A 14,015-nucleotide genomic window follows, 5' to 3' on the forward strand; every position below is an offset into this window, starting at 1 on the left:
AGTTGGTCATTCATCATATTTATAAAGCAGGAATTTAAATTTAAAAAGCAGGAAATGGAGGCTTCAAATTGTATCTATCCGAAGACTAAGGCAGATCTGCATAACAGCGAGGGAGGGAGACCAATCAAAATTCCTATTTTATGACACTCTGCACCAAGGTGTGTGTCACAGAACCTTGCACCTTAAAATTGCCATGGGATTCTTAATCTCCATTACAATGGTGTACCATACTATACCATTGTTCTTTGAAATACTGAGTGAAAGGAAAGAGTTCCAGCTACTAGTTAACCATCCTTCTACCCATCCTTGAAGGTCTCTCAATCCAGCACTGACCATATTTGCTTAGCTTCTGAGATGTGGTGAGACCACGATACGAGTTGGTCGTACACTTCTGTCATAAACTATGTATGATCCATAATGCACACAAGTTACTGACACAGACAAGAGTGGAAGCTCCGTCATACCAACTCAAATATTTGTGCTTTAACTTTTGCTGTGTTATTGACGTACAGTCTAATTCCTAACTTTCATGTTACGCTACAATATGCTACAATACAATGAGGATCACTGCCTGTGCATTTCCTTAAATCTGTTTGTTTTTTCTTTTAGCCAAAAGAAACTCTCCATCAAACAACCAGAGGAGCCCATGTGACTCTATCAACCCTGGCTCTGCGGTAGGTACTGTATTTCAACACAGAACATCAAAGACACTTCCTGAAAGATAGGTATTGATGATACGTTTGAGATTTCAGGCTGCTTCAAAGTCTTGCTGCCTTTTTGGAGAAAGGATGTGTCCTTTATTTTTTATGTTTAAGGCTTTGTTAGCATGTTTTACAGTTAGAGGCATACAAATATATGTAGTCATTATTCCACTACTTTTCATCCCAAAACCCCAAAACCCCTCTGATGTTTTTACACTGACTGGTTATTTCTGTGCTGATTTTGTAAAGGGCTTCCAGGTGGTTTGTGAAACCACCCAATCAGATTCATCATCTCCAGGAGCAGGAGTGCAAAGCTGTCGTCGTGGCAACTCTCTGGACGTAGGTGGACCTTCCCAGGCCCCAAGGGACAAAGGAGTCACACAGAACAAGTATGGCTCTCCTCTCAGCTCTGGCCACAGCTTGCTATACCATCTCTGCTTTCCCCTTCCATCTGAAGAAACCAAACGATTATATGGCATTAAAATGAACAACACTGACACATGGATAATACAAACATGTCATAGCACCGGGTGTAAACTGGTGATATAAACATATGTTTTGGTCCCTTGATCGTTTAGACAATGTATAGTTTGATGCAGAAGCTCGTGCCAAAATCTGATATTTGAACAACAGGTATGGAAGCGCTGAGAGAAACATCTCCAATTACATGGTTTTGATATGCTTCAAAATACTTTTATATCCAGTGTTTTGAATAGCATAATAAATGCTTATTATGCTATTTAGATACAAATTACACTACTCCCCAGAATATGTTCTAGTGCAAGTAAATTATAGGGATAGAGTTACTGGTGTTGGGTCAGACTCAGACCCTTGGATATAGAAGGATGGCAAGCTTCATTTGAGCTCAATAAAAGCTGTTCATGTTTGATATCAATTGTTTTTGGTTGACTGCAGCAATTGAATTATGTTCATTTACCGTATGTCCTCACTATGATTAATTTAATCTGGGTTTTCACAGATCTCTTGCCCCGGTCTGAACTCCTTCAGGGAGATGTGGATGCCAAACTTCATTTATTAATGATTTCTAAATATCCCAGTTAATCAAGTCAGATTTTATCTCTTAAATAACTATCTCTCTTCTACCTTCCTTTTAATAGTCAAAAACAGTTTGACAAGAAACAGCTGAAAAACAGTAAAGTTAATTAGTTTGCTCTAAAATTATATTTAAAATTTTAAAATTATATTTAGGGCTTGTGGTGTTCATTTGTAACTGATTAACACTGGAATAAACACCCCAAATAAACAAAAAAACTTTTGCAAAAAGATAATAAAAACGTTTCTAGCCACTAGCCAGTGTCTAACCAGAGAAACACGACAAATAGGTAGTTTATACCAACTTCACTCCTTTCTCAGTACAGTGTTTAAGACAAATCTTTGACTTCCTTCATAACTTGCACTTGTGTAACGGTGTTTTGACTCTGTACATTATAAATCCAAGAGCTCTTGATCTCATTTAAAGCTCTCTTTGTTTTAAGTATTACACTCACATGAGAAGAATAGTATGCACGCTGTTGATTTTAAAACAGTAATTAATGAAGAAAATGCTTGGGCACACAAAAATGTCAGAAGACTGTCTGTGATCACAATTCACAGTGGAATACTATGTAAAGAAAGTAGTATAGTGCTTCAATACTACTAAGTCACCATAAACATTGAGATGGTGTGGTAGGTCACCCTTAACGTTTAGTATGATGTTGGAGGACCTATGCATATTAACCCCTATAGGTAAAGTCTTACTAACCTATTTACTCCAAAAGGATAATTAAACTGTGGGGAATGGCAAAGCAAGACTATAGCTGGACCATCCCTGGTGTAATAACCATTCTGCCTTTGCTGGCTGTGTTTCCCTGTTGTCCAAAACCTGTCACAGGAGAGTGAACTGTGCTTCTCTGTTCCTAAACCTTAACCCAGGGAGAGAGAAACATGCTTCCTCCCTCTTAACTGAGTGGGAGGCAAGTAGGACAGTGGGTCACTTCCTTCTCTGACAGCTACCTTACTGCTAGTGCTTCACTGGTCTAGCAGACAACCCACAAGACTGGTCTTCCCATGCCTAGCTTGAATTAGAAACTATACTGGAAGACAGAAGATGCTTCTCGATTTGCGAACAGGATGCCTTACACAGAAAAGCAATTGTTTCACCAAGGCCATAGTGATCCCCAAAATATTCAATTGAACTCTTTACATCTATTTTAACATGGCTAATAGGGAAAAAGTCCTCATTACTTAGGACTACATACACATGTTTGGGGAGTGCCGTGTGTCTAAGTGCCTTTGGGTGCAAGTGACTAATCTGCTGAAGGATTTAGTTGCTGTGACTGCAATGATAATTCCTTACGTCCTCATTCTGAGGTCAAACTGCTGCCAAAAATCAACTTTGTGTGTGTAGGTGGAGACAGAGATATGCTTTCATTTCACTTGGTTGCATTCATTTACAGATATTGGTCTTATGAATGAAAGCATGTGTAGATTCTATTTTATTAGACCTGAACCTGAAATTACATGTTCAGATGTTTTTTTCTCATCTTCTGAATGTTTAATGAGCTTTCATATTCCCAAAGGTCCTGTTTTTGTATGTATAATATTTTGTTTTTTTTAATATGATTTTTTTTTTTAAAAGGATTTTACAGCGCATTAAAAGTAAAGCAATGAAAAACAGACATTAAGGCAGCTGTGAACAAGAATAAACACTGAAAGGCAACGCTATCTACAACAGTTTTCCTAAGAAACCTCTCGTTGTAATTGCATTATATTCTCACAAACAATAGTGGAGAACAGTTAAAATGTAGTAAAATAAATAATTGTGCTCACAAAGACCATGATCTGCGTGATTATGGTATTCAGGATTTACAGATGAAGTTGCTATGCGGTACAGCCTGATTAATGCTGTACACACTGCTTGGGAGAAGCTGTGCTCATCAGCGGCTGAGACAGGGGTGATGGCTGCTGGCACAGCCTGCTGCTGAGGCAGTTACCATGGAAACGATGGTGCAGAGAACTGATTAGGTAACCCTGCTTGGCCTGATGGAATTTGCATCTCCATTCGTTCCCTCAAATGTGACACTATGTTTGAGTTCTAAAACAGCCAAGTCACAGCACAAACTGAGCCACCAGACATTAAGCTCAAATATGAGCAATACTGTACATATTCTACTCAATATATAAATAATTGCATGAGCAATACATAAATATTAAGACGGGTTATATACCTCATTTGAAATTTGTAGCATTTTACCGTGATGAACAGCATTGAGCCTGGGTCATGTCACTGCACATGTGGGACCAGGATTCACCAATTGGTGACGCACAGTTGGCTCACTGCTAGTGAGGGCAGGGAGGGTCAAGTCAGCCAGGGTTCTGGGCAAACAGAACAACCCCTGTGACCCCTCCAGGCACCTGCATGTTTGCAGGGCTGTCAATGAGGGACATACAGTGCCTATCCTCCAGTGTGTTTCCTGTGATCTGTTCAAAGGAAAGCAGATGTGAGGAATATGCCTGCACTTCCCTGATTCTTACTCTTAGTCCACTGGGTTCATTGCCATCAGCTGAGAGATGAAAAACAGAGAAATCGTGATTTCAAAATTACGTAAGTATAAGGCGCAAATAAATAGTTGGCAATTCCAAGCAAATAAAAATTGTGAACTTTGATATAAGTCAGAGTGCAAAACTGAAACAGCCTTGGGAAAATTAAACGAATTAAGCCTTAATTTCTTCCCTCAACTTCATGTAAAAATGAAACAACTGGAGAAGAATTAGAGAAAACTAAATCTGTGAATAGTTCACCATGTTTTCAAAAGCACATGCTGAAGCACTTAAACACCCCCATGCAATGAGAAAAGCAGACTGCTTTGTGTGTCTGCCTACTGTATAGAAATATACTAATCGGGAAACAAACTGTTCTTCAGAGCCACTTGCTTCACATAGCTGCACAATATGTCGCTTTTCCCTGAAGAAGGTGCTGTTGTTTCAGAGCCCCCGCAGCAGTGCCGGCAGCAGTGCCCCACGCCCAGCGTTCCCGCTACGGGACCTATTTCGACGTTGCTGTACTGCGCTGCCTGCTGCAGCCCCACTGGTCGGAGGAGGGGATCCACTGGGCCCTCATGTTCTACCTGCAGAGACTGAGGCAGATCCTGGAGGAGAAGCCCGAGCGCCCTCCTGATCCGCTGCCCCCCGTGCTGCCCCGGCCGCGCAGTAGCTCCATGGTGGCCGCAGCCCCTTCCCTGGTCAATACGCACAAGACGCAGGTACGGCATCGCGGGTCCTAGCCAGTGTGTTGATTGGTTTAATATGGAGGGTAAAGACCAGTGTCTTCCCACAGTGGTTTGAAATCAAGATCCACCTTAGATTTCCGGGGAAATTGCGTGTGTTTTTTCAATACACGATATCTAACTCCATGGAAAGGTCAAGTATTTTATTCACCTGATGAAGTACGACTAAGTGCTTTTTGGCTCCAGCATAAGTAGTCCGAAAGATTACAACCTACAAGGATGTGCACTGCTGAGAAAAGGTTTGTGAAACCCCCATATACAACCCTTGTTTAATCAAACTGGTCTTTGCTTCATCACCAAAAGGGTTTATACTGTATTTACCAGTTCAATGTCTATTTATATATGCAGTGGAATATACAGTAGAAAACCTGGATAATTATACTGAGAAGGTTAAATAATTGGGAAACAAATAAACAAGGAGTATTGGAAAAAATGGAAAATGTTCAAGACCATCGTGGCTCTGCCCCGGACTGGTCATTTTATCAAGATCACCCCAACAGCAACTAGAAAATCATCCAGAAAACCACAAAGAACCCCAGAACAACACCTAAGTATTTGCTGGCCTCTCGCATTGTGGGTAATGTCAGTGTCCTTGCCTCGACCATCAGGAAAAGAATGGTTTTCATATGGGAAGATAACCAGGAAGAGACCTTAACTGCTTAAAAAGAACAATGCTGTCTGTCTTATGATTGACAAAGAGGTCCAGGGTAATCCACAAGACTACTGGAAGAATATTGTTTCTAGACAGATGGATCAAAAGATGAACTTTTTGGCCACAATGAGAAAAACTTTGTGTGGCGACAATCCAACACTGCCTTCTAACAGAAAAACCTCAGCATGACCATCAAGTGTGGTTTTTGCTTACATTACTTTCAGCTTTCATTGAGATTTGATGATACATTGTAGGTCTAAAATATAGAATTCAGACCGAAATTAAAGGTTCACAAGTTTTTACTCTTGCTGTTTGTCTTTCTTGCAAAGGACATGACATTGAAATGCAATGAGGAGGAGAAGTCCCTGAGCACAGAGACCTTTTCCAAAGTGTCCATGACCAACCTGAGGAGGCAGGCAGTGCCAGATCTGTCTACGGACCTGGGCATGAACATCTTCAAAAAGGTAGGAGGAATGGAGATTGAGAAACAGCTGAGGAGAGAGTGGGAAGTGCCTGTTAGAAGCTTTGGCTCAGATCAAATTCAAGTGGCATTGTGGTGTGAACGGGTAATGTGACTTAAATCAGAGAGAAAGCAATTTGTCTTTATTTGAAGAATTATTTTTGTTCCTTTTTGGGTTTTTGTTTTTCTGGTGTGGGGGACTGGGAGCACTGTAAATAAACTGCACTTATTTTACTTGAGTGCTTTGTGGTGGAGCCATTCTTTTATAAAACGGACCTACTTTGGCCTTCCTCAGGCCAGTGTGTGACAGATAGGATCCGGCTCCCAACCCTGAACCAGGAGAGGTGGTTAGAGAATGGAGGGAGGGATGATATAGCATGCATTTACAGTAAAATTGGGATAAGAGTGCCAAGCTGTACAAGAGTCAAGCAGGTTTGAGGGAGACCCTGTGCCACCTGTACTGACAGTTCAAGAGCCGGAGGGAGGACCGCGAGAGGAAGGGCTCCATACCGTTCCACCATGTGGGCAAGAGAAGGCAGCGCAGGATGGGCGTGCCGTTCCTCCTGCACGAGGACCACCTGGATGTCTCGCCCACCCGCAGCACCTTCTCCTTCGGCAGCTTCTCCGGGATCGGCGAGGAGCGGCGCGGGCTGGACCGGAGTGGCTGGCAGACCACCATTCTCGGTGAGAGCACCGCCGTGGGCCTGAGGAGCCTGCGGCAGGAGAGTACAGGTAGAGCTCTTGACAAGGACAGTAGATGGTCTTTCCCCTCTGAGCTCTGCTAGAAGTAACACACTGGCCCAGGAGTTAGCTTTGGAGGCCCCCACTTGTGACCACCCATCCTAGCTTCGAAAGAGAAGGTGTTGGGGCACCTAAGCCAGATGAATTATAGGACCCAATGTGGTGACTATTAGAGCTCAATGAAAGCAAGGGGAGTTTGAAGGAAAATCTGAGTGTACTTATCCGAATCGCAGTTCAAGAATCGTGGTCATAGACAGGTTCGCTATTCAGGAAACCAAAAGTTTAGAAGCCAAGTAATAAGCGAGGAAACCTCAAAACCAAGAGGAGGAGCTCCACTTGGTGAAAACCAATACTGACATTGAGGTGAAGGTGGTCAGAGCCTATGTATTCTGGGAGGTAGCAGGTGTGGTGATGAAGGAAAGGTCTGATTGGTTGATTAGTTAATGCGTCGCCGTTTGCGGGAGTTGGATAAGACTAGAGTCTGAAAAGGAACAATGCAGGGTAATTTGCTGGAGTTGTGTAGGGTTGGATTCTGATTGTGAACGGTCGTGACAGAAGGTTCCCTTTCCAACACATATTATGTACCAGATGGGTTCAGGTGGAGAGCTGTGTCAGCATGCACTGCTTGCAAAGGAACAGCTAAAGGTTAATTCTGTGCTGGAAAATAGACAGAAGAAATACAATGTTTTTGGCTGTTGAGCCTTCTTTAAGGGAGAGAGAGGAAGGAAGACAGGAGAACAAGCAGAGCAGGTGTAGGAAGGTGGGAAAAGCTTGTATTGGGAAAGAAATATTTTTAAATAAATGTTAAAGTTGGGCTCTCAAGTGCTGTACAATATTGTATTATTTAATATACAGAAATAACTTTATCTAATAAGTAAAGTTAATACTGTAGATCATATTTTATAGACATTATATAATAAGGTATAAAGCAATGTTACAAGTAATCATAATTTTCCCCGCTGAAATATATAGTGTTTTATTATTTTACTAAAATTGTTTGCACAAATATTGTGATTTGTGGATAAATCCAGATGAAGCGTAGCTGCAAGCCTCTAAAAAACCCAAGCAAGCAAATTCCTATTGACAGTTTTAAAATGTTAAGAGATTTTTCCTTTCCCTGCTGGGAACTGTTGCCTCTGTAAATTCTGTGGGACATGGACTGCTGGGAACAGGTAGGAGGATTTTAATTCTATTGTTAAACCACTCATTTTCTTTTATGCATCAGCCCACAGAGAAACGTTGCATGCAGACCATTTGAAAGTGTCCAAACTGTTTCCCATCTTCTACAGTATTTATAGTTCCCTGCAGTTCCCTGCACGTCACACTCTACAGTCGTTTGCAGGTGTTTGCCAATCTTTTTGATGAATTTCCTTTGCTGCTTCTACAGTTTCTGGTAGTCATTTTATTTTCACTTGAAATCTAGAGTAGTTTACTAGCTACTGTATACCAGACTATAGATAATGAAAATCAAGAAAAGTGTAGGCTTAACACAAATCCCTGAGATAGCGCACTAACCTTTTCTGTGCTAATATTTACCGTGGAACTTTGTTCTATAGCCTGAAGTATGTTAGCAGATCTTGGGAAAACTCCTGAATGAATGAAATATTAATTTATCAACCATTTCCCCTTCATTGTCTAGTACTTTCCAATTATCATCACTGAGATACTTAGTCCTTTACTGTACATGTCATTATTCTGAAAAAAAAACATTTTTATTTTCACTTCTGTTCCATTCATTCTATTCTGTTCCTCCTATCCTTTCTAATGTATTTTTTATCAATGATTTCGGTTCAGTATACTCCTCTAATTTCACTGGATCCTTCTTTTTTAATCACTTCATGAGGCACTGATGTTTTATATATTTGTAATTGAGTTATTAAATCATTTGGCATACCTCTTTCTCAGCTTTGGCTTTCTTACTCATGGAACTAGTTTGTTTAGTTCAGCTAAGTTCTCTTTAAATAGAATTAAATCCAGCCATTCTCTACTGATTCTTTTGCTTATCTTATTCAGACATCCTTTTCATAATTTCTGTCTTGCTCCTCCATAGTCTTCTTTCCTGAAATGATAAGCCTTTTGGGGTGTCTACCTGACAGTTTCAAAATATATTTAAAAGCATATACCACATTATGTCACGTAATACTTCTATCACCACTGTTTTCCTTTAGAAAAGCCAATTCTGGCATTCCCTTTAGAAAAGATGATTTTGTTTATGCATGCTTTCCATAAATGAGTCTGTTTCCTTTCTATTTGAGCTGAGTAACACAATAAAAAGAAGACCTTGTAGCTCTCCAGGACCATGTCCCCATGCTATGCTGCAAAACCCTGTTTTACTGTACTGGCATTTTCTAATTAAGGAGCATGAAGGCTGTCCGTGCATGTTTATGTTAAAGAAGACAGGTTTCTGTGTCATTGACTGAGGAGATCAAGATGTCAGAATGTATTCTACATGCCCAGGAAAATTCACTCGGAGGGGCAGCACAGACACCACCGCCGACGTAGACAGCCTGAGTGCCAAACACTCCCATTCCCACCACACCCTGCTCAGCGACATCCCGGATCACTCCAACAGCCACAGCGACAACACCGTAAAGGAAGGTAAGCTCAGCTGTCAGGGGCCTCTGGATCTCCAATATGAGGGGTACGAGTGTGGGTCAAGAGGGGATGGAGGGGAGCTTTCAGGGTTTTCCCTCTCATAGGTGAAACATTTCATGGTTCATTTAAGAGATTTCCAACTGATTGCAAAGCTTCTCTTCCTTCATCACTCACGTTAGCTTCACAAATGACTTGGAGGTGTTCTATGGATAGGAACAACAGCTACCTGGAGCTCTAACCCCCTTTCCCCTCATCTTCTCAGTGCGGTCCCAGATCTCCACCATCACCGTAGCCACTTTCAACACTACGGTGGCCTCCTTCAACGTGGGCTATGCCGACTTCTTCACGGAGCACATGAAGAAATTGTGTAACCCGTTACCCATTCCTGAGATGCCCAGCGAACCCCTGGCCTGTGCCAACTTGCCCCGCAGCTTGACCGATTCTTGTATCAACTACAGCTGCCTGGAGGACAGTGACAACATTGAGGGAACCAACAACTTCATCCTCAAGAATGGCATGCTGGACCTCACTGTATGCACTCAGCTGATTATTAAATATTGTTTGTTATTATTCATAATTCTGCATACTGAATATAAGTATTCCAGTGGAAGAAACAATGTTATCAACTACAGTAGTACTGCAACAGATTATCATTCGTGATCTTCAGTGTTGTTAAAACATGTTATGTTGTTTTAATACTGTGACCAACTGTTTTTTTCTTTCCTACAATTGACCATATCTAAATTCAAATATATTATATACATTTTCACAACTATGCATGAACAAAAAGAAAAAGCAAGTCTACAGAATCATGATTCAAAATATGTATTTTTTAATTAAGTGGAATGAATATCACTTAATTATCAAAAATACGTTCTGGATTAAATTGAATGACTTTTGGCATGCTCAAGTGACTCTTTATCTGTAAATTTACAAGGACGATTTTGCCAGTGAGTTTGTTTTAATGAAATTGCATCTCCGAACGTGTCATCGTCCCTCACCTGCAGGCAATCCTGAGGGCTGTGTATGTGGTCCTGACTCATGACATCAGCTCCAGGATCTGCGACGTGGCCCTCAACCTGATTGAGTGTCTGCTGCAGCTGGGCGTGGTGCCCTGCATGGGAAAGAAGCTCTCCAAGACTGAGGACAAGGAGAATGGGGAGGCGCGGAAGGAAGGAGGCAATCACAGGGCAGGAGGAGCACAGGGGGGCGTGTCTGGAAGCATGGGGCCTGCTGCAGGGGGCGGAGCTGGGGGCGGGGGAGGGGGCGGAGATGGCGGAGGGGGAGGAGACGACATCAAGAACAACAAACAGCCGGGTGCTAAGGTGCGTCATCCTTTTGTTTTTTATTGTTAATAAAAAGCTTATTAAAATGATATATTTGATGTTTATGCAGCATGGAGGGAAATGAACTGTACAGATACTTGACAACGTGCACTGTTATAAAAAAGATAAGACACTGCTTTCCCATTAGGGAGTGTGAAAGCTGAGATGGGCCAAACAGGCTTCTCTGATTTTTATATATTTTACTATGTGTTCGGAGAGATCTCAGCCCCGCCTGCAAGTTGCAACTTGTACAACATGTTAGCTCATTCTCAGCTAAGGTCCTAACATGCCTGTGTCTACTCAGGATGACGGCACCCCTCAGAGCACGCACAAGCTGGCACTCACCATGCTTATTAAGATCGTCAAGTCTCTAGGCTGTGCCTATGGGTGTGGAGAGGGGCACCGCGGCCTCTCTGGTGATCGCCTACGAATGCAGGTAACAGAATATTTTTGCTGTTTTGCTCTCTGGACCAGTTTCAAAGGGTTGAAATCTACAGCAGTTTTTGATACTTCTTCCTTACCTTTGACATCCATAATCTCATATGCCAAATTCTGGTAGCTGGAGAACAGGAAAAAGAGCATGCTTTGTATGCAATCCAGTGTGTTACAGGCTTATAAGAAAACAACAAAAATAACATGAAGTTATAATGAACATGATCTTTGATGAGATGGACTGTTTCATTTGCTGTAAATTGTTTTCCAGGCTCAGAACTGTCTCACCAGTCTCTACAAGTTGGACAAGCTGCAGTTCCGGCAGACAATGAGAGAATATGTGAACAAGGACTCTCTCAATAACATAGTGGACTTCCTGCATGCCCTACTGGGCTTCTGCATGGAGCCCATTACCGACAGTAAGAACACAGCTTGTATGTGCGATCTCACTGAGCATGCCTACTGCATGGCTGGGTTAGAACCAGTGTGAACAACACTGTCCACCTACCCTGGCCTGTGGCGGTTCTGCCAGTTTCTTACTCTTTATATATGTCTGTCATCCCAAAAGACTCCTTTTGGAATGTAAAAAAATGGGTGATCATGTTGGTTTTATATTTCCTTCCAAAAAGACTAAAGGCCATATTCACATGCATTACCACCACCCTAAATCTAGCCAGCAATTATAGAATCTAAAAGTATTTTTCGCTACGCACAGGGACTTTTAAATTAACACCCTGAAAAATCTGCAACAATTGACAACTTCAGGCATGGTGGTAACTGTGTTCAGAACATGGTTCTAAGTCTTTATTTCATTGTATTATACTTTTACACATCTACAAGTGCCAATACTAGCCTTTTGTGCTGTATTGGTGTGGTATCACAGTATGGCAGTAGACCTGTGCTATCAGTAGTTTCCCTGAGCTGTAACTGCTGCTCTGTTAACACTGCTCAAAATATGTACATGGAATTATACATTTTACTGGGAGAAAGTGGCACTCATTTTGTCTTCATTCAACCTTTATACTATGCTGACATGCAAATAATTCTTGGGACATTGTGCCTTAAAAAAGGCAGCTATTCCTCCAGATAGCTTATTTGAGGAAGTTGCTATGCTTTGTACACCACAAAATTAGAAATAAGCATGGATGGAGCATTTTACAATGCTCACTGTTTTTCTCAGTTCCAGAACTCATTTATTGAAATAATGTATGCATTTACATTATTCTAAATAAATGGTCTGGAGAATGTGGGAATGTATCTTTCATTACAATATGCATGGATTCTTATTTGCATGCCACTACACAAAAACTAAGTACTGCAATTAATGATTTGTTCATTTTTTGGGACAGAAAAATGATTTTTTTAATAAATAGCCATGATAAATAGACTGATTCTGATTCAGTTACTACAAAAAATATTTTTATCGTGAGATGAGTGATCTATTATTCATCTCTAGTATGGCAATTTCGGAATAATATAAATCTTAAATTGGGCCTTTTTCTAGAGCAACTGTATTCTTTTTTTATTCGCTTCATACATTCTTTGTACATTTTCTGATCAGTTTTAAAAAATGAAGATTACATTATGCAATTTACCAGTAAGTGGTCAAATTGCCTACCTGAACAAATATATCCACTCTCTTATTCTCCTGAGTGTAATATTCATTCAACCCATTAATGACTTAACCTTTTGAGATAAGGTACCTGGATGTACAGTATTCCTGTGCTGGAACACTTTAGCAAATTTTGGGGACTCATTTGCTAAATAAAAGTAGTGTGTGGACAGGATAAGTTACTAAAGGCATCCAAAAGTAGAGCTGACTGTTTTTTATAAAGTGTTTGTAAATGTCACACTTCCCAATGTAATAATCAAATATATTAAACCCTTTCTAGGTGAATATTAAGCTTCCCCCTTGACTTTACATTGCAAGGGAGCTCTTGTGCCATATGTACAATATTTAACAGAAGCAAACAATACGAATAACAACAGTGTTATTCCAGATTCAATCTGGGCTCTTGAGTTATTATTTTTCCATCAACAAATCACTTGAATGAATGGGACCAAAAAACGACTGCACTGATCAGCCTAAGAGCTTCTGATGAAATCACATTGAATTTAGATATTAATCTCCCACGATAAGTTGGTTGTGTGCAAAACGAAGCCAATGTTTGTTTGTTTGTTTGTTTGTTTTTCTGCTCACTGGCAAGCAGAAAATGAATTGAATGAAACGTGGAGAATAATTTCAGTTTGGATGAATTATTTTTTATTGACGACTCTCCGGAGACGTAGCAAACTGGATTTCCCATTTGCCATCTGCTTATTTATGTGAAAAGCACAGCCAGCTTACCCCCGGAGAGTAGCACTTGTGTCTGTGAGTGGGGGGTGTGACCTTTCTAAGAAAGTACATGTCTGTGCAGGCCTGACATCAATTTTGCACGCATTTCTTTTCTTGCAGAATACGGAAGTGCAGGTGAGAGGTCCAGGAGAGCGAAAAAAAGAAACTTCGGTAGATACATAATCTAAATTTCTGCCAGCCAAACTAACTTATGTCACATCGCGCAGTATAAAGACAGTGTTTCTGCCTGCACGCCTCAAAGTGATATTCCGATTTGGAATACTGTGTCCCAACATCTGTGTCAGATGTCCAGCCTCCTCCCATTCTCTTAATTTCTATTTGAACTATTTGACCTCAAGGTTCAATATTATATCAGGCCGTAGTCACTTGCATGTATAAATAGATGAATTGCTGCTGTGCTTTACATCTGTGGTGTTTTTTATTAAATTGACATTCTTTATATTGATTGTGGTGGCGTATTTTATTTC

The 14,015-nt window shown here is 40.9% G+C and overlaps 1 protein-coding gene across 10 annotated transcripts in view; it reads left to right on the forward strand.

Moving 5' to 3' along the window:
* LOC102687983 (unc-80 homolog, NALCN channel complex subunit) overlaps positions 1 to 14,015 on the forward strand; it is a 69,441-nt gene that overhangs the window by 6,052 nt on the left and 49,374 nt on the right. For 6 of the 10 annotated variants that reach the window (XM_069196395.1, XM_069196396.1, XM_069196391.1 and 3 more), the window contains exons 6-16: positions 610 to 674; positions 951 to 1,090; positions 4,690 to 4,963; positions 5,969 to 6,103; positions 6,567 to 6,783; positions 9,298 to 9,438; positions 9,698 to 9,966; positions 10,443 to 10,760; positions 11,065 to 11,196; positions 11,464 to 11,611; positions 13,648 to 13,698. In XM_069196395.1, the coding sequence (XP_069052496.1) occupies positions 610 to 674; positions 951 to 1,090; positions 4,690 to 4,963; positions 5,969 to 6,103; positions 6,567 to 6,783; positions 9,298 to 9,438; positions 9,698 to 9,966; positions 10,443 to 10,760; positions 11,065 to 11,196; positions 11,464 to 11,611; positions 13,648 to 13,698 (1,890 nt within the window). The remainder of the gene's footprint in view (positions 1 to 609; positions 675 to 950; positions 1,091 to 4,689; positions 4,964 to 5,968; positions 6,104 to 6,566; positions 6,784 to 9,297; positions 9,439 to 9,697; positions 9,967 to 10,442; positions 10,761 to 11,064; positions 11,197 to 11,463; positions 11,612 to 13,647; positions 13,699 to 14,015) is intronic. The other 4 variants (XM_069196394.1, XM_069196398.1, XM_069196400.1 and 1 more) reach the window with 1 other exon arrangement.

Source organism: Lepisosteus oculatus, chromosome 12 (genome assembly GCF_040954835.1).
Source record: "Lepisosteus oculatus isolate fLepOcu1 chromosome 12, fLepOcu1.hap2, whole genome shotgun sequence".
In the NCBI taxonomy this organism is placed as follows: domain Eukaryota; kingdom Metazoa; phylum Chordata; class Actinopteri; order Semionotiformes; family Lepisosteidae; genus Lepisosteus; species Lepisosteus oculatus.